Raw genomic sequence first — 20,384 nt, 5'->3', positions numbered from 1 at the left:
ACGAAGTCCCTTTATGAAACTTCTTTAATAAGACGAAGACAGGGCTCTTTAAGCAGCATAGACTGCCCTTTTGTTTTTAAATGTTGTATTATAAGAAAAGTTATCTTTGATTTAAGTCTCCATTTTAAGCAAAATGTTGCCTTCCGACGTAGCATATATTACGTAATTTATCACGTGGTATACACACACTGGATACTAGTACGCCAATGTCTGCTCGACGTTGTTCGTTTAATTGTGCAAATAACGTGGTTTTGGGGAAGACAATTGATATGCCGCTTCCACTAATGAGTCTAAATATAGTTTGCTTATTTTATTTACTTTTCACAAATCCACTCACAATGTTAATCGCAAAATCGGTATTCCGTATTTTTCTCCATGGGTAGTATTCAAAATTCAACTTAAGTTAATCTTATGGTCAAACATCATTGACTTCATACACTCTAAAGATCAGAATTTATTAGCACATAATCCGATTAGCTACATCGTTCTTAGATCCAATTAAGACCAATATTGAATAAATTATCGACTTAAAAGTATGATGATACAATGTTAAAATTAGTGCATCATAAAATATCATTTATTATGAAAAAAATGGGTCTTGAAAGTAAGTATAAAATTAAATTGTCATTAGTGTTGCATTTTGATCCGGAATGACTTATTCGACTTATGTGGATTTTTGCTGAATTTAACGTCGAATCTGGAAGTTACATCGAGCCTTTAACAAATCGAGCCAAGCGAGAATAATGACATTCAGTATAAAGAAATCGCTACCTTACATTCAGTTCGAGCCAACGAGAAAATCGAGCCAAGCGAGTTCGAGCCAACGGGGTTCGACTGTATTATTTTATTGCCGTCTCCCAAGAGTCGCTTTCAGCAATAATATGACATGTTCTCGTATACTCTTTTCAGAGGTACACCGAGGATGAGACCGCTTATTCTGCGAACGCAACTTCCGTTACAGAGATTATAATCACAGTGGATGCTAGTTCTGTGGGTCAGATGGTTGGAGCCGAAGTGGAATTGGACATCCGTTTATGTGAAGGTAATTATGTACACATCATTTTGGGTAGTATTCTTAAAGCATCTTTGTACAAATATGTTTAACTTATTTACAATTTTCTAATCTTTGACTGTGCGGGTGGAATTCATAAAGGTTTTATTAAGTTAAAGCTGCACTCTCACAGATTTACCGTTTTTACAACTTTTTTATTTTTTGTCTTGTAATGATCATTTTTTTGCGTAAATATATGCAAACCAGTGAGAAAAGATTGCAGACAAAAGATCAGATCGCAGATTTTCATATTTCCGTTCGAAAATTAATGTTTTATGGCTAAAAGCGTTACTAACGGTTTAAGAAAAATGCATAAAACATCAATTTTTGAACTTGAAAATTTGGGATCTATTTTTTTTTGTCAGCAGTCATATATGACTGGTTTCCATGCATTTTCGCATAATTTGGCTCGTCCCAAGACAAAAAAAGTTGTCAAAACGTCCAATCTTTGAGAGTGCAGCCTTAAAATGTTTAACAATTTATTTTATGTTATGTTTTACAACGATTAAATTAAATACCTTTTTATCATATTGATACATATTAAACATATATTATTTCAAACAATTTCTTGATTAAATGGTGGTCCCATGTGACAGTGCTATGCACTGGTGCACGTTAAAGAAATAGGGTAGCTCTAACCAGGGTTACATTCTGTCTGTGCACTATGCTCCAAAAAACCTAAAATGACTAACAATCTTAACGGAGCACTCGCCGAATGGGCAAGGCCCGAGTGCAAGTATATATAAGCTTACACACCACCAATATACTGAACCACGGCAGTAAGGCATGTATTTACCATTTTTGAACTACTGATAGTTGTGTTATGTTTTTTTTCTTGAAGAGTTATAATTATATTTGTCTAATGTTTGGTACAGTCGAAACCCGTTATGTCGAAGTCGTCCGGACCTCGGTTAACACTTCTAGATTGCATTAAAGATCTTCGTCGATTTTCGGAACTCCTCGGCCATTTTTTTTATCGTAAACAACCTCGGATGTATACCGGTACATCAGTAGAAGTAGTTCGTAAATTGGTGAATTATATCATTAATTAAATTTAGTCTTTTAGCTTGTATTTATTGATCTAAGGTTAATTTTATTTTCCAGTGAAGTGTTTTATTGCAAACATAATTAAGATTCCCAAGAGTTTTAAGTCATTAAGTTTAACTGCTAAATTAAATTACTACGCGATATATTTGTAGCGGACTTAAACATACCAATTTCTGAGTATGTAAACCGTCCATATACATCCGAGGAGTTTCGAATTACTAGTAATCGATTTTAGTCATAAATTGAAATTATCTTTGTGTCATAATTTCAATTTTGCAGCACACTTAAGTGAATTAAATGTTAGCCAATATGAAAAATACCAACACAAATTTGAGGAAATTTAAAAACAAATCAATGTGACGTCATATGTGAGGTATAAATGGATTTAAGATTGAAGAAACAACTAATATCCTTTTTTTTGAAACGGCTCCAGATTGTGAAATATGCCATACAAAGTGTGTGTTTACGACGTGATAAATTGCGTCATAAATGCTACGTCGGAGGGCAAAATTCTGCTTCGAATGAAAAATAACTGTACTATTTTTTTCACGATTTTAAATGAACAAGCGCAGTCTACGCCGCTTACGGAGCCCCGCCTCCGGTCATTTACCAGGGTTTGATTCAACAACTATTCGACAAATCTTTTCCCAAAACGGCTGTCAGACGAAGCTGTCAAAACATTATTTTTGAAACAGATTTATCGTTAAGTGTTGATGAAACTAATAACCTTATCAAACTCCGGTTATAGATTGAAGTCGGGGCTCTTTGAGCGACATAGACTGCCCTTTGTTTCATATAAAATTGTGTAGTAAAAAAAGTTATCTTTGTAATAAGTCTTTATTTTAAGCAAAATGTTGCCTTCTGACGTAGCATATATGACGTAGTTTATCACGTGATATCCACACACCAATACATGCATTAGAAGAACCGTGCAAGACATGCGGTAATAACTATTTCAAAGAAATAACACCTTAAGAAAGTGTTTTGTGTGACTTGATCATACACAGTAGCAAAGACATGACATACTGAGTTATTTTCTATCTCGTTAAACCGACCGACGTATCTTGAAAAAAAACGTTTACTAACACGATACATCTACTTACATATCTCATTAAAACTACTTACGTTTCTCGTCAAAACATCTTAAGCATCTCGCTTAAACGACAAACGTTTCTCGTCAAAACGACGTGCAAAAGCTAAACGACTTTATACGTGAACTGCAAAATTTACTTGTACGGGGGTCAGCACGTTTTCTTGTACAGGTGTCATCGTGTTTTCTTTTACGGGTATCAACGGGTTTTCTTGTACGGGTGTTATTACGTTTTTTGTACGGGGGTCATCACGTTTTCATGCACGGGGGTCATCGTGTTTTCGAGTACGGGAGTCATCACGTTTAATTGTACGGCAGTCAGGCATGACGTACACATTGAAAAGTGCTCTCAAATTGTTCTATTATAGAGGCAACAACTACATCATCCACCACCACCTCCTCCACCACCACACCAACTGTGACAACAACGTCCAGCCCGACTACAACGTCCAGCCCGACTACAACGTCCAGCCCGACTACAACGTCCAGCCCGACTACAACGTCCAGCCCGACTACAACGTCCAGTCCGACAACCACGTCCAGCCCAACTTCAACGTCCAGCCCAACAACAACGTCATATCCGACAACAACATCGAGCTCGACTTCAACTCCTAGTTCTACTTCAACTTCTACTCCAACCACAACGACTAGTACAGTTACGCCATGCGTCGATATAGATGGAATGGGCAATCCATCGTTGATACCGACTAACAATATTGTCGTGCAGGGAAGTCCCGATGAATCGCCGGCGACAAAAGATAAGCTTCGGTAACGTTTAAAGTATCACACTTATTTAAAATCAATACATACACATGTATAACAAATATACATTTTGAGTGATGAATCTTGAACAACATACTAAATAATGCATTTATGGAAAATATCAATTACTGATAACAAGATAGTGACTGTATAATTAATAGCTAAAAACGCATTTAAAAAAAAAAGATTGGTGTATGTTAAAAGGTTTACTTTGATTTTCTATCGTTTCATAAGATAGAAATACTGTGTTTTCTGCACATTTCTTTCAAATTAAACTTGGTATCCTTCATAAGAATCTTTGTATACGATATTTATTCATCTTTTTGGTATATTAAAACATTTATATTGTGGTAAATCTTAATTGGGAGAAAGAGTGCATCTTTAAGGGTTTTATCAGAAGCAAATATTTACTACCGTCTTGTGTCTTAGCTTTAGAGTCAGACTTAATAATTTAATTTAACTATAATCATTATGTTCTTAAAGACTTAACAATTAACCAGCCAATGTTTGCACTCATACTCCGATGATGACATCAATCATGCAGTTCAATATCAATGCATTTTATTAACACCAATAGTTCATTATTTCTTGCCAGTAACATAAACAGTCACCAAATTCAAATGCGATCATTTATGAGGTTATTTAGAAGCTCATGCACGCAAACTGACTAGTATAGAGGCATTTGATAGCAAATTCGCGCTGAACACTGAGAAAATTAGCAATTATTGTTGGTCTTTTTAACAATAAGTTTTCACTGGACTGCAACTGGCCTGCCGACTTAATTGTAAAGTGGTCATTTAATAAACACTAACTATAACATCCTCAACATTCAGTGTCCACATGTTAAACGAGTTTGACAATGTCAGTTTTTAGGAACATATTATTATACTAGAATTTCACAGTCTTCAATATTGGCCCATGTTACACGAACAATGTTGACTCCTGCATATGCTGGATGTAATGGTTTAAAACAATTTAGACGACAGACCGGTTGCTGCCCAGCGCCAACTTATTGTTAAAAAGACCAACAATAAATGCTTACATTCTTAGTGTTCAGCGCGAAATGCCTATCCACTGCCTATATACTAGTCAGTTTGCATGCATGAGCTTTTAAATAACTTCATTAATGATTGAATTAAAATAAGCCGGTTGTTTTCGTCACTGGAAAGAAATCATGAACTATTTGTGTCTTTACCGGGGGTATGAACGCAGTTGGGCTGGTTAAATTGTTAAGTTGAGTTTTTGCAGCTATCGTCTGCTTAAGGGATTTTCGATGATTTTTTGAGTGATATTGAAATTTCGCGGCGTCATCTCAAACTAGAACATTCACAGTCTACATGTTCAACAGGTTTGACATCGGTTTTAAAATCACCATGTCGCTTTGATGCTTCCTTGAACTTTTAAAAACAGAGTGTCAGTGCAGATTTTGCAAATTGTTTTGTGAAAGTATACAGGTGCGAATCTACGAATTGACGATAGAGGGGGTATAACTTAGGGGCGCAACCTTTTGACACGCGCCCCTCCCTCAGAACTGAAACTTACCTCGTTTATAATGTTGGGGTTTCTTAACAATTCAAGTCCGAAAAGGAACACATTGAGCGTAATTAATTACTTTTTTTCCGAAATCGACATACAAGGTATACTTGATCGATTTTAGGTGGGGCGCGTGCCGGGTGCGCCCCCCCCCCTCTTCCTGAACACACTACACTGCCACCATTCAAATCCTTAAAACGCTAGTGATTTTTTCGTTGGCAGTAGTTTAAGACCTACGTAATGGTTTTTGTGTATTTGAAAATATCTTTCACATTTTAGACCAACTTCGGAGGAGCCGTATGGATTTAGCGCACCGAGTAGAACCTTCAAGATAATATTCGACACTCCCAAGCGCGTTGGAAGTATTAGCCTCGGATACTATTCACATATTACTGGATACAATGTCGAGTTCGTTCAAGACGGTGTTACATTATTCGAACAGGTAATATTGTATTACCTATCGGAACACTTCGGCAATCTCCGTCACACGACGAGCCGCGGATGTGTGCTGGTGCATTAGTAAAAGTAGTTCGAAAAATTAATAATTATAATATTTTGTTTATAGTGTTTTAACGTGTATTTGTTGTACGCAGTTCAAATTGATTTACAGTAACGCAATTCAGTGAACGAGTAATTATGTATTAACGCTTAATTACTAAATTTAAATTAATACACGATCTACTTGCAGCTTAATTACACATAAAGAATTCTGATATTTTAAAGCGTCCACATACATCCGAGGTTGATTTTACAGTCGAAACTCGATATGTCGAACCCTGTTATTTCGATGTTCTGGTTATGTCGATTTTTTTTTTTGGTTTAGTAATTCACTTATGTTTTTCGGTTATACCAATGTTCGTTATGTCGAAGTATTTCCCGAAGTCCCCACGAAATCGACACAGTGAGTTTCAACTGTACATGCACTTTTAACACGATCCGTGAATGAGTAAGGCAATTTTTATAAGCAATTTTCACGGATTGAATATTTGTTATGATGCCAAAACCTTATAACTTAACGGTACCTGTGTGTGTATAGCACGTGGTAAATTGCGTCGTAAATGTCGGAAGGCAATATTTTGCTTCAAATGAAGACTTTAAACAAAAATAACTTCACTTTTTTTCAACATTTTAAATTAAACATAGCGCAGTCTACGCCGCTTACAGAGCCCTGCCTTCGGTCTTTCAACAGAGGTTGATTGAGAGTTTAGTTTCTTTAAACACTTCGACAAACCTTTTCAAAATACGGACGTCTGACGGAGCACTGTCAAAACATTATTTTGGAAACAGGTTTGACGAAGTCCCTTTATGAAACTTCTTTAATAAGACGAAGACAGGGCTCTTTAAGCAGCATAGACTGCCCTTTTGTTTTTAAATGTTGTATTATAAGAAAAGATATCTTTGATTTAAGTCTCCATTTTAAGCAAAATGTTGCCTTCCGACGTAGCATATATTACGTAATTTATCACGTGGTATACACACACTGGATACTAGTACACCAATGTCTGCTCGACGTTGTTCGTTTAATTGTGCAAATAACGTGGTTTTGGGGAAGACAATTGATATGCCGCTTCCACTAATGAGTTTAAATATAGTTTGCTTATTTTATTTACTTTTCACAAATCCACTCACAATGTTAATCGCAAAATCGGTATTCCGTATTTTTCTCCATGGGTAGTATTCAAAATTCAACTTAAGTTAATCTTATGGTCAAACATCATTGACTTCATTCACTCTAAAGATCAGAATTTATTAGCACATAATCCGATTAGCTACATCGTTCTTAGATCCAATTAAGACCAATATTGAATAAATTATCGACTTAAAAGTATGCTGATACAATGTTAAAATTAGTGCATCATAAAATATCATTTATTATGAAAAAAATGGGTCTTGAAAGTAAGTATAAAATTAAATTGTCATTAGTGTTGCATTTTGATCCGGAATGACTTATTCGACTTATGTGGATTTTTGCTGAATTTAACGTCGAATCTGGAAGTTACATCGAGCCTTTAACAAATCGAGCCAAGCGAGAATAATGACATTCAGAAAATGACAAAGAAATCGCTATCTTACATTCAGTTTGAGCCAACGAGAAAATCGAGCTAAGCGAGTTCGAGCCAACGGGGTTCGACTGTATTATTTTATTGCCGTCTCCCAAGAGTCGCTTTCAGCAATAATATGACATGTTCTCGTATACTCTTTTCAGAGGTACACCGAGGATGAGACCGCTTATTCTGCGAACGCAACTTCCGTTACAGAGATTATAATCACAGTGGATGCTAGTTCTGTGGGTCAGATGGTTGGAGCCGAAGTGGAATTGGACATCCGTTTATGTGAAGGTAATTATGTACACATCATTTTGGGTAGTATTCTTAAAGCATCTTTGTACAAATATGTTTAACTTATTTACAATTTTCTAATCTTTGACTGTGCGGGTGGAATTCATAAAGGTTATATTAAGTTAAAGCTGCACTCTCACAGATTTACCGTTTTTACAACTTTTTTTATTTTTTGTCTTGTAATGATCATTTTTTTGCGTAAATATATGCAAACCAGTGAGAAAAGATTGCAGACAAAAGATCAGATCGCAGATTTTCATATTTCCGTTCGAAAATTAATGTTTTATGGCTAAAAGCGTTACTAACGGTTTAAGAAAAATGCATAAAACATCAATTTTTGAACTTGAAAATTTGGGATCTATTTTTTTTTGTCAGCATTCATATATGACTGGTTTCCATGCATTTTCGCATAAATTGGCTCGTCCCAAGACAAAAAAAGTTGTCAAAACGTCCAATCTTTGAGAGTGCAGCCTTAAAATGTTTAACAATTTATTTTATGTTATGTTTTACAACGATTAAATTAAATACCTTTTTATCATATTGATACATATTAAACATATATTATTTCAAACAATTTCTTGATTAAATGGTGGTCCCATGTGACAGTGCTATGCACTGGTGCACGTTAAAGAAATAGGGTAGCTCTAACCAGGGTTACATTCTGTCTGTGCACTATGCTCCAAAAAACCTAAAATGACTAACAATCTTAACGGAGCACTCGCCGAATGGGCAAGGCCCGAGTGCAAGTATATATAAGCTTACACACCACCAATATACTGAACCACGGCAGTAAGGCATGTATTTACCATTTTTGAACTACTGATAGTTGTGTTATGTTTTTTTTCTTGAAGAGTTATAATTATATTTGTCTAATGTTTGGTACAGTCGAAACCCGTTATGTCGAAGTCGTCCGGACCTCGGTTAACACTTCTAGATTGCATTAAAGATCTTCGTCGATTTTCGGAACTCCTCGGCCATTTTTTTTATCGTAAACAACCTCGGATGTATACCGGTACATCAGTAGAAGTAGTTCGTAAATTGGTGAATTATATCATTAATTAAATTTAGTCTTTTAGCTTGTATTTATTGATCTAAGGTTAATTTTATTTTCCAGTGAAGTGTTTTATTGCAAACATAATTAAGATTCCCAAGAGTTTTAAGTCATTAAGTTTAACTGCTAAATTAAATTACTACGCGATATATTTGTAGCGGACTTAAACATACCAATTTCTGAGTATGTAAACCGTCCATATACATCCGAGGAGTTTCGAATTACTAGTAGTCGATTTTAGTCATAAATTGAAATTATCTTTGTGTCATAATTTCAATTTTGCAGCACACTTAAGTGAATTAAATGTTAGCCAATATGAAAAATACCAACACAAATTTGAGGAAATTTAAAAACAAATCAATGTGACGTCATATGTGAGGTATAAATGGATTTAAGATTGAAGAAACAACTAATATCCTTTTTTTTGAAACGGCTCCAGATTGTGAAATATGCCATACAAAGTGTGTGTTTACGACGTGATAAATTGCGTCATAAATGCTACGTCGGAGGGCAAAATTCTGCTTCGAATGAAAGATAACTGTACTATTTTTTTCACGATTTTAAATGAACAAGCGCAGTCTACGCCGCTTACGGAGCCCCGCCTCCGGTCATTTACCAGGGTTTGATTCAACAACTATTCGACAAATCTTTTCCCAAAACGGCTGTCAGACGAAGCTGTCAAAACATTATTTTTGAAACAGATTTATCGTTAAGTGTTGATGAAACTAATAACCTTATCAAACTCCGGTTATAGATTGAAGTCGGGGCTCTTTGAGCGACATAGACTGCCCTTTGTTTCATATAAAATTGTGTAGTAAAAAAAGTTATCTTTGTAATAAGTCTTTATTTTAAGCAAAATGTTGCCTTCTGACGTAGCATATATGACGTAGTTTATCACGTGATATCCACACACCAATACATGCATTAGAAGAACCGTGCAAGACATGCGGTAATAACTATTTCAAAGAAATAACACCTTAAGAAAGTGTTTTGTGTGACTTGATCATACACAGTAGCAATGACATACTGAGTTATTTTCTATCTCGTTAAACCGACCTACATATCTTGAAAAAAACGTTTACTAACACGATACATCTACTTACATATCTCATTAAAACTACTTACGTTTCTCGTCAAAACATCTTAAGCATCTCGCTTAAACGACAAACGTTTCTCGTCAAAGCGACGTGCAAAAGCTAAACGACTTTAAACGTGAACTGCAAAATTTACTTGTACGGGGGTCAGCACGTTTTCTTGTATGGTTGTCATAGTGTTTTCCTGCACGGTTATTATCACATTTTCTTGTACGGGTGTCATCACGTGGTCTTGTACAGGTGTCATTGTGTTTTCTTTTACGGGTATCAACGGGTTTTCTTGTACGGGTGTTATTACGTTTTTTTGTACGGGGGTCATCACGTTTTCATGCACGGGGGTCATCGTGTTTTCGAGTACGGGAGTCATCACGTTTAATTGTACGGCAGTCAGGCATCACGTACACATTGACTTATAAAAAGTGCTCTCAAATTGTTCTATTATAGAGGCAACAACAACATCATCCACCACCACCTCCTCCACCACCACACCAACTGTGACAACAACGACGTACCCTTGTCAGGACCTTAATGGGATGGACGAGCCGTACATTATTCCAACGAATGGTTTAGGTATCATTGGACAAGGAACAACTACAGATGACGTTGAAAAACTAAGGTTTGTTATCTGTGATATAAGAACGGCAAGTTCCAATGTATCTCTATGCAGCGTTTACGTAAGCGTTACGTGTGTATGTCTTCATGGTATTCGACTGACAGTCATGTGAATGTGAAAAGCCTAGTAATGCCATAAAAGGTTTATTAGCCCCATACCGGTTTCACCGGAGGGGACTTAAGGTTTACCCTCCGTCCGTCTGTCTATTCGTCCGTCCGTCCTTCCGTCCGTCCGTCCACAAAATTCTCTGTCCTGCGATAACTAAAAAATATCAAAGCTAGGTTAATGAAACTAAGTATGTGGAACGAGGGCAATATGGAGATTGTGCACGTTAGTTTTTTTGTCAGACAAAATTATGCAGAGTTATGGGCCTTGACTTATTAAAAACATAGCCAATTTAATCCTGTGATAACTCAAAAGGTATCAACGCTAGCTTCATGCAACTCAGTATGTGGATGAAGAGTTAAATGGAGATAATGCACATTAGTTTATTTTTTTCGTCGGTCAAAGTTATGCAAAGTTATGGCCCTTCTTGACGAAGAAAAATATTGGTCCTGGAATAACTTAAAAAGTATATGAAACTTAGTATGTGGAAAGAGGGCAATATGGAGATTATGCACGTTAGTTTATTTTTTTCGTCAGATAAAGTTATGCGGAGTTATGGCCCTTGGCATTAAAAATATAGCCAATTTGGTCCTGTGATAACTCAAAAAGTATCAAAACTAGTTTAATGAAACTTAATTTGTGGAAAGAGGGCTATAAGTCAAAAGAAGACATAGGTGATCTGTTAGGTTTCACGGCTAAAACTGTTGCATTTTGATGGATAAAATTTACTTTAAATTCCATTAGTTCACTATCAAATGGGCTGGGGTAACTTAAACAACTTTGATTTATTGGTAGGTTTTGTTGTTTCATGGTGATTCTCTTGAGACACGCCCACCCTTTTCACAAGGCTTTAAACCGGAAGTGGACACTTGGCGCCCATTGCGTGGCGCTCTTGTTTAAGATTTGCTGCGAAAATTGTAAAAAATACTAGTTCAATCTCAGATTCAAGTACATTGAAATTGTGGATATCGATTAACACATACATGTTTTTGTTGTGATTCAGGACATCATCTCCAGGATCGTTTGTGATTGAAAATGACCGAGTAATTGTGGCCATAACATTCCGTGATACTGTACAGTTAGGGAGGGTGGATCTAGTAGGCGACGAAAATATTAAAGAGTTCTCCGTCTTGTACGAAACATCCAGTGGTAAAGAATTCACTTCTCAAGTAAGTACGCAAAATGTTGGCACAAACACCATTTAAAGCTGCACTCTCACAGATTGACAGTTTTTTTTAAAGATTTTGTCTCAGAATGAGCTGCGTTTTTTTGGTATCAATGCCTTCCAATTCAGTCATATAAGATAACTCACAATATAACATATCTGAATTGACTGAAAAACTGCCCCAAATTTTATTTTCCTTAAAGCCTTAGTAACCTTCTTAGCTGTAAAGTTTCGAACATAAATATGAAGAAATGCGGTCTGAACTTTTGTCAGCAGTCTTGCATCAATGTTTTCGATATGCTTACGCAAAAAGTACTCCTAGCAAGACAAAACAATGTGAAAACGGTCAATCTATAAAAGTGCGGCTTTAAAGGGGCTGTACTCGGTAGTCTCTTAAATTTGTTAAAACCTTCTTGTTAGCAGGATTCGAATGCAAAATATATCTAAGAGCTCTATACCAACCGGGGTGGTTGGGGGGGGGGGGGCGGGGCGGAGCGGGGTATTACACCCTCCTTATAAAGTGTTAACAATGGTAAAAGGCTATTTGTTTTTCAAGGAGGGTAGTGGTGATCTGTGGGTTGACTAGTGTTAAGATATTCACCTCTCACACAAATACACTGTACATTGATTCGGGAGCGAGACAAATCGGCCCCTTTCCAAATCGGCCCCTAAGGCGTTTCGGCCTTGCAATTTCGTCCCCTTAATTAAATTGACTCGAGACATTTTGGCCCCTTAACTAGTGACCGATTTGGTAAGGGGCCGATTTGTCTGGTAGCCATTGATTCGACCTCCACACGGTAAAAGTTCGATGAAAATAACGAAAAGCATAACTAAGCTATAACAATTCAAATAAACTTCATTTAATTTTAATTTTCTGTAAATTATAATCAGGGCACCTTGGCCACTTTTTTTAATAATCAACCTTGGATGTTTATGGAGGGTTTACAATGTCAAAATTCTTTACAATTAACTATGCTACAATTAGGTCTCGTAGCAATTTCAATTTAATATCTAAGCCAAAGGACTTTATTTATAGGAATTTAATTGATTAACATAATGCTACACTTAACTTGGAATCAAATAAGTAATAAATTAATGCGTTAAAAAACTACAATTGACCATAACTATTATTGAATCTACGAACTACTTTTACTAATGCACCGCTCGTCGTTTAGCGAAAATGGCCGAGGTGTTCCGATTGCGTATATATAAAAGACTAATTGTTATTTTTCTTGAATCAATTTGCAGAACTTTACCAGCAGCGAAGTTGCAAGATTCTCTGACGCTGTAAACGTGGCGAAGCTCTACATCGTCGTGACAAGAAATCCCGAATCTGTTGGACAAGCCGTTTTTAAATTAGACGTCCGGATTTGCTACAGTAAGTTTTCAGCATATTTCAGTAACAGCCTTGGACCCGTTTCTATCAGAGAGTTCCTATGGTAAACCTTACCCTGCTTAAGAGTGTCCATGGTCACCCGTTATGTTATGGGCATAATATATACGATAAATGTTTTAGGCAATATAATTATTGAAACACAAAAGCGGTATTTACGCCCTTTAGACTTAGGAAACGGGGCACTGGGTGCTTTGATACATGCAACACATTAATCTGGGCCCATAGCTTTCACTGACGTCTTTAGACAGTACTATACAACTAGGAGGGCTATTAAAAATATAGTATAATTATAACATTTTTACGTCATAGGTTATTCTTGTTAAGTTCAAAAGCGATATTTCACTTTGATCTTCTACCTGTAGGCTTGTCGATTCTTTCTTCACGTACACGTGAAAGTTGAAGTTAAGTTTAATGGGACTAGACACCAGACGATACCATTGAAATAGAATTGTCAAAAACGTACCTATAATTGATATCGTTGTGAACGACGCATTTGATCGCACTTACTGATGTAACACATCGCTTACGACACATGTATCGTTTGCAGTTTTTTTGCGGTTTTCTTCCAATTCAAAACATACTTGGTTGGCATACCACGTTAATCTCAGTAAATTTATAAATGTCGTCGGCATATATATATGTATATCTGTACTAATCACGTAAGTTTCACTTGCTAAATATACACACTACAAACTGGGAAACCATTCTGCGCTATTTTTAAACGGGTAAACTCAGCTGAGACAGCGACGAAATACTCTTTTAATCATGTAAAATGATGTACTATCGGCTTCATACTAGTTCGTATTGATAATTCTAGGCTTGTTTTTAGGAAATATTGTATTTGCCGATTTTTGGACCATATGGTGTCTAGTCCCATTAAAAGAAGTTAATATATATTTCATTTTATCTTATACTTGTAGGCTGACAGATTCTTTCATTTAACACTTGTGCAATATCATTGCAATCATCTGCAGTTTACGAATACCAGGGGCCTTATTCGTATTTTTTTTTTGCTGAAATGTTGAACCTATTTAGATCTTTTCTTGCTTTTTTTCATATCTTTGCTGTGAAAACATAGATTTCTTTAAATTCAACTTTAAAAAAAGCATTTCTTCACTGAGTTGAAAACTTCCACTAAACGGCCACTGGAAGACGTAGTGTAAAAACAGTAGCCCACACGTAAACGGACTTCGGAACCTCTCTTATAACAAAGCCGGTACATGTATATTTCAGCTCCGTCAACTACAACGACCACTTCCACTACGACAGTCACCACTTCACCTACAATAACAACAACACCACATACTTGGCCATGTCAAGAAACAAACGGGATGGATTCGAAATATGAAATCACGCCGACAGAGAACATCACTATTATTGGTCAATCTTCGACCGAATCCGAAATCGAAAAACTCCGGTTAGAGAACATTTTTTGTAACGTTGTTTAAGATAGCACAGCCGTAATGAAAACCTCCACTTAAAACTCTTCGATTTTAATGCTTTTGCCTATATTGTTAAGCACAGGACTACAAATATTTTGAGGGTTTCAAGGTAAAGGTTCAAATCCATCCTGAAGCACACATATTTTTCTTTTCTTCTTTGTTTTCATTAGCTTACATTTTTACAGAAGTTTATATTTTTTATTATTAAAAAGTAATTAAATACATCTCTACACATACAAATTAGCTTTTTTTTTTTAAAGATTTCATTAATTTCAGGGGATAACGAAATATCGATATAACGTAATGCAAAACCTGTCTTTTTTAACTCAACACGTTCGAAAGGAGTTCGACATAACTAGAACAGCGAGATAACAGAGTTCGACATAACCAGAACATCGAGATAACAGAGTTCGACAATACCAGAACATCGAGATAGCAGAGTTGGATATAACCAGAACATCGAGATAACAAAGTTCGACATAACCAGAACATCAAGAAAACAATGTTTCTCTGTATACAAAAGATTATAGCGTTTTATGTTGTTTGTTTTTTGTAGGAGTACATCCACCGCGGGACCATTTGTTATTGTGGAACAAACAGTTGAGATCAAAATTCGTTTCTCCTCTGACATCCAACTCGGACTTGTCGACCTCACAGATGAGACGAATATCCAAAGCTTTACTGTAGTTTACGTGGACAAATATGGTGTAAATTCGACAGAAACGGTAAAATCATTTAAAACTTTACATGTTTTGTGGAATCAAAATTGACAATCGGAGTCATTCGGAACTACTTGGCCATTTAACATCGAAAAGAACCTCGGATTTATGCCGGTTCAGCAGTAAAAGTAGTTCGTACAATTTTAAACACAATTTTCTAATTAATTGTATTTTTACGTGTTTTTGTATAGCCAAGTATAAATTGTTTGCCAGTGAAGTTTTAAATTGCATAAATAATTAAGATTCCCAAAAGTAAAGTCGTTAAGTTAAAGTGCTAAATTGAAATTACTACGCGATCTACTTACAGTGTAGTTAAATGTAAAGATTTCTTGCATTGTTAACAGACCATAAACATCCGAGGTTGTTTTCGATGAAAAATGGCCGAGGAGTTTCGAATGAAATGGCGTATGGTATCTTTATATATATATATATATATATATATATATATATATATGTATATATTTATATATGATCGCAATAAATTATGTAACGTAACAATATTTTAAAGCAATTATTACAATTTAATTTGCACTCTCACAGATTTAACGTTTTTAAAACCCTTTTTTTGTCTTGGAACGAGCCATTTTATGCAAAAATGCATGTAAACCAGTCATATAAGACTGCTGACAAAGTAATCAGATCGAAGATTTTCATACATGAATTCCAAAATTATTGTTTTATGTATTTTTCTTGAACCGTTAGAAACGCTGTTAGCCATACAACATTAATTTTCGAACGGAAATATGTAGATCTGCGGTCTGGTCTTTTGTCAGCAGTCTTTTATCACTGGTTTGCAGATATTAACGCAAAATAGGCTCATTCAAAGACAAAAAAAAAATAAAACAGTTATAAAAACGGCAAATCTGTGAGAATGCAGCTTTAGAGCAATTATTACAATTAACGCATTGAATTATTTTTAGACATACGGAAGTACAGACATGGCGAAATACAAAGATGCAACCAATGTTCAGTATCTGATATTGAAAATCTCAAAGGCCAATCCAGCCGAAGAAGCGTCATTTAAGTTGGATCTGCGCGTTTGCTACGGTAAAATGCTTTAATGACATCACAATTATATCGTGGAGTGAATGCGAAAAGGTTCTTAGTGACATTAAATAAAGACTATAGAACCTTTTCGCGTTCACCCCTCGATATTAAAGTGACACTCTTATTTAAAATCAATAAAAACACATGTATACAATCAGTTTTGACTGATAGACATAACTACTCAGAAAATAATGCATTTATCGAGATTATTAATTACTGATAACAAGATTGTAACCGTGCATTTTAATAGCAGAAAGCGCAAACATGTTAAATGGTTGGTGAGTGCTAAAAGATTTATTGTGATCTACTTTAGTCTCATAAGGTAAAAATACCATGTTTTATGCTCATTTCTTTCAAATTAAACTCGGTAACCTTCATAAGAACCATTGTTTTCGACATTTATTCATCGTTTTTGGAATATTAAAACAATATTATTAATTGTGGCAAATCTTATCTGGGAGTAAGAGTGCATCTTTAAAACGCTATTTTATAAACATTAACAATCAATATTGTATTTATCAATCATGTTGCTAACTAGCTGCATTCATGTATATTTCTTTCTTGCAGAATGCGTTGACAAAATGTTAACATCTATGACTGGTACCTTATTCTCCGTTTCAACCGGAATGCCGAGGAACTTACCAACCTCTGATTTATTTTCGGAAACATCGACCGGATTAAAGATTTTTCCACCTGCCGATGATTACCTTCTGATTTCAATCAGTCCACCAGAACAAGTGACATATTTTTCTATGCATGTATCTACAAACGTCAACTTAGTGACTGTCACATTATTTTTGGAGAACGTGGAGCAGGTCAGTTTGTCAATTAATAGATGTGTTTTAATGTTCACATGTCGTTATCTTTTGAAAAGAAATGTATGTGCAGAAAAAGTAAAAAAATGGCAGACAAAAATAAAAAGTGTTTTTTGGCTTTGAAAACTTAAAAAATACAGTAAAAACTCGCTGTGTCGAACTCTGATTTCTCGATTGTTTACTTGTGTCGAGCTTGCAAAATTCAGTAAAAACTCGCTGTGTCGAACTCTGATGTCTCGATTGTTTGCTTGTGTCGAGCTTGCAAAATACAGTAAGAACTCGCTGTGTCGAACTCTGATGTCTCGATTGTTTGCTAGTGTCGAGCTTGCAGAATACAGTAAAAACTCGCTGTATCGAAATCTGATTTCTCGATCTTTTGATTGTGTCGAGTTTTTATTTTGCAAAATACAGTAAAAACTTGCTGTGTCGAACTCTGATATCTCGATTGTTTGCTAGTGTCGAGCATTTTTCAAAATACAGTAAAAACTCGCAGTGTCGAACTCCGATATCTCGATGTTTTGGTTAAGTCGAGCTTCTTTCCTCGTCCCGAGTTCTATCTTTCCCTTTTCTGTATAAAACAATGCTGTTAGTATCGATTTTTTGTCTCGATGAAATATCCAAAGTTTCGACGACTTCGACATAACGGGTTTCAACTGTTTAGGTCGTTTCTCATCCGATTCCATTTGAAATTAAGAACAAAACGTCAAACTATACTCGTATTAAGTGTATATTAACGTTTGGTATGTACGCTTAGATATTATGCACAAGTCAATTGTAAACCAGGGATAGCCGATAGTTTTTACCTTCCAATGCGGTGGTTTTGTAATCGTACCAAAAATAGCGGGGAATGGGCGTTACCTAGGGTCCCTGGGGTGTGGTGGGATTTGGCGGGGATTTGACCAGCAGTTCGTCTCCGCAGGACGGGGATTTTACCCAGGTTTTGCTCAACCGAAAGTCAAAGTCCCGCTATTTCCCGGACCTGGGGTTGGGGGCGTGGTTACAATTGACTGGTGCATTGTTTATAAGCAAGTAATACTCTTTCAACTGATACTTAAATTGAATAGGGTCACTTTCATTATATAAATATCATTTGGCGGCATTGACACTATCAATGTCACACATGCTGCTATATGATATTTATTTTATTATACCGAACAAAATTAAGTACATAAACAAGTTTTAAAATGTGTTTTAATTCATTTAATTAAACAAATTTAACAAGGTAAACAAAATATAACATGATAAAATGTATGCTTACTTGCTGACAGTTCTTGTCGTCTGATGTTTTTGTGAAACATTGAATAGTGACGTCACTGCTGTATGTGTATAAGGCAGGCAATCACGCCATGATTTAGCTAAAATATTGAAGCAGTTATTTGCCCTTATATACATTCAAAATATAAACGGCGGTCACAAGACCTGACAGTGAATTTTCGCTTGGTCACGGGCCAAAAAGGTTGAACATGTTTCTGATAGTCAAAATATCTCCTTTTCGGGTTATGGGGTTGTAGAAAAAAGTGAAGTATTATAATATAGCCAAATAAGCTAACAGAGAATTAACTTATATATGGGCGAGATTCCCTTAAATAGCAGCATGAAGTTTGTTCGGCCCAAAAGGTTTTTACTTACCCACTATTTACAATTTTCCTGACGACTATGCAATAAATACACAGGTTCAATGGTTTCTCATGCATTGGTAACATTTTGAGAAGGACAGGTATAAGTGTAATGTTAGTTTTATCGGTTGCTAACTGATTATTTTTATGCGATTTGTAGGAGACGAAATATGCCGTTGTTAAAAGTGGAATTCTTGAAGTTTCCATGCCATTTGGTGTTAATCTAGATCAACTCAAACTGAAATTCGATGTTTCTGAAGAAATAACAATCGCAAATATAAAGATCCGTGCATGTACTGTGCCCGCCGGAAACGGAACCACTCCTCCAACTGTGATACCAACTATACCTACTCATACTACACCAACGACTACAACATACTCAACGTTCTCAGAAACGACGTCGACAACAACAACGTCACCGACCACAACGTCGCCACCGACCACAACATCGTCGCCGACAACAACGTCGTCACCGACCACAACATCTTCACCGACAACAACGTCGTCACCGACCACAACATCATCACCGACAACAACATCGTCACCGACAACAACGTCGTCACCGACCACAACATCGTCACCGACCACAACATCGTCACCGACAACAACAACGTCGCCAACTGTGACAACGCCCGCGTATCCGTGTCAGGACCTTAATGGGATGGACGAGCCGTACATTATTCCAACGAATGGTTTAGGTATCATTGGACAAGGAACAACTACAGATGACGTTGAAAAACTAAGGTTTGTTATCTGTGATATAAGAACGACAATTTCTAATGTATATCTATGCAGCGTTTATGTTAGCGTTACATGTGTATGTCTTTATGGTATTCGACTGACAGTCATGTGAATTTGAAAAGCCTTGTAATGCCATATTTAAGGAATGAATTGCGGGGTTGATGTCATTATCGGGGTATGAACGCAATTGGACTGGTCAAAGTGTGTGGAGTACGAAGAACTCCATGCGTACTTTGACCAGCCCAATTGCGTTCATATCCCCGATAATGACATCAACCCCACAATTCATTACTTATATTTACACCAATAGTTCTTTATTTCATTTAAGACTTGTTAAAAAAATATTTCATTTCAGTTAAGAAAATCTTTCAGTAATCCTTTCTTACCCATTCTGTAAATAGAACGACCCGACTGTAACCGGAAACATTTTTTCAAATGACGTCACAATAACGCGGGAAAAAATCAACCACTTGAAATGACTTTTAAACGTAAAATTGAAACCCTTATGGCAACAATACATTTAAAATATAATACATTAACACTTTCTAAAATGTTGATTTATATTTTACGAGACCTGCTGACACAATACAAATAATAACAAGATCAATAGTTTTCATGTATATTGTTATGCGATGAATTGCGATCCGAACATATCCGAAGATGTTGCGTTCATCGACTGATGAACGCAATTGCCGAAAGGCAGTTCATTTAAGGAATGGGAGTTGAGGTGTAAATATTATTTTGTATCAATTTGAATG

General features: G+C 36.0%; 1 protein-coding gene across 2 annotated transcripts in view; it reads left to right on the top strand.

Annotated features, from left to right (window-relative positions):
* Positions 1–20,384, top strand: part of LOC128231602 (mucin-16-like) — a 154,468-nt gene that overhangs the window by 50,911 nt on the left and 83,173 nt on the right. For both annotated transcript variants that reach the window (XM_052944633.1, XM_052944639.1), the window contains 12 exons: positions 910–1,042; positions 3,557–3,956; positions 5,763–5,925; positions 7,690–7,822; positions 10,412–10,583; positions 11,689–11,854; positions 13,099–13,228; positions 14,480–14,663; positions 15,245–15,413; positions 16,328–16,454; positions 17,022–17,269; positions 19,046–19,629. In XM_052944633.1, the coding sequence (XP_052800593.1) occupies positions 910–1,042; positions 3,557–3,956; positions 5,763–5,925; positions 7,690–7,822; positions 10,412–10,583; positions 11,689–11,854; positions 13,099–13,228; positions 14,480–14,663; positions 15,245–15,413; positions 16,328–16,454; positions 17,022–17,269; positions 19,046–19,629 (2,609 nt within the window). The remainder of the gene's footprint in view (positions 1–909; positions 1,043–3,556; positions 3,957–5,762; positions 5,926–7,689; positions 7,823–10,411; positions 10,584–11,688; positions 11,855–13,098; positions 13,229–14,479; positions 14,664–15,244; positions 15,414–16,327; positions 16,455–17,021; positions 17,270–19,045; positions 19,630–20,384) is intronic.

This window comes from Mya arenaria, chromosome 1, assembly GCF_026914265.1.
Source record: "Mya arenaria isolate MELC-2E11 chromosome 1, ASM2691426v1".
Lineage (NCBI taxonomy): Eukaryota > Metazoa > Mollusca > Bivalvia > Myida > Myidae > Mya > Mya arenaria.
This window is presented reverse-complemented; position numbering and strand designations above follow the sequence as displayed.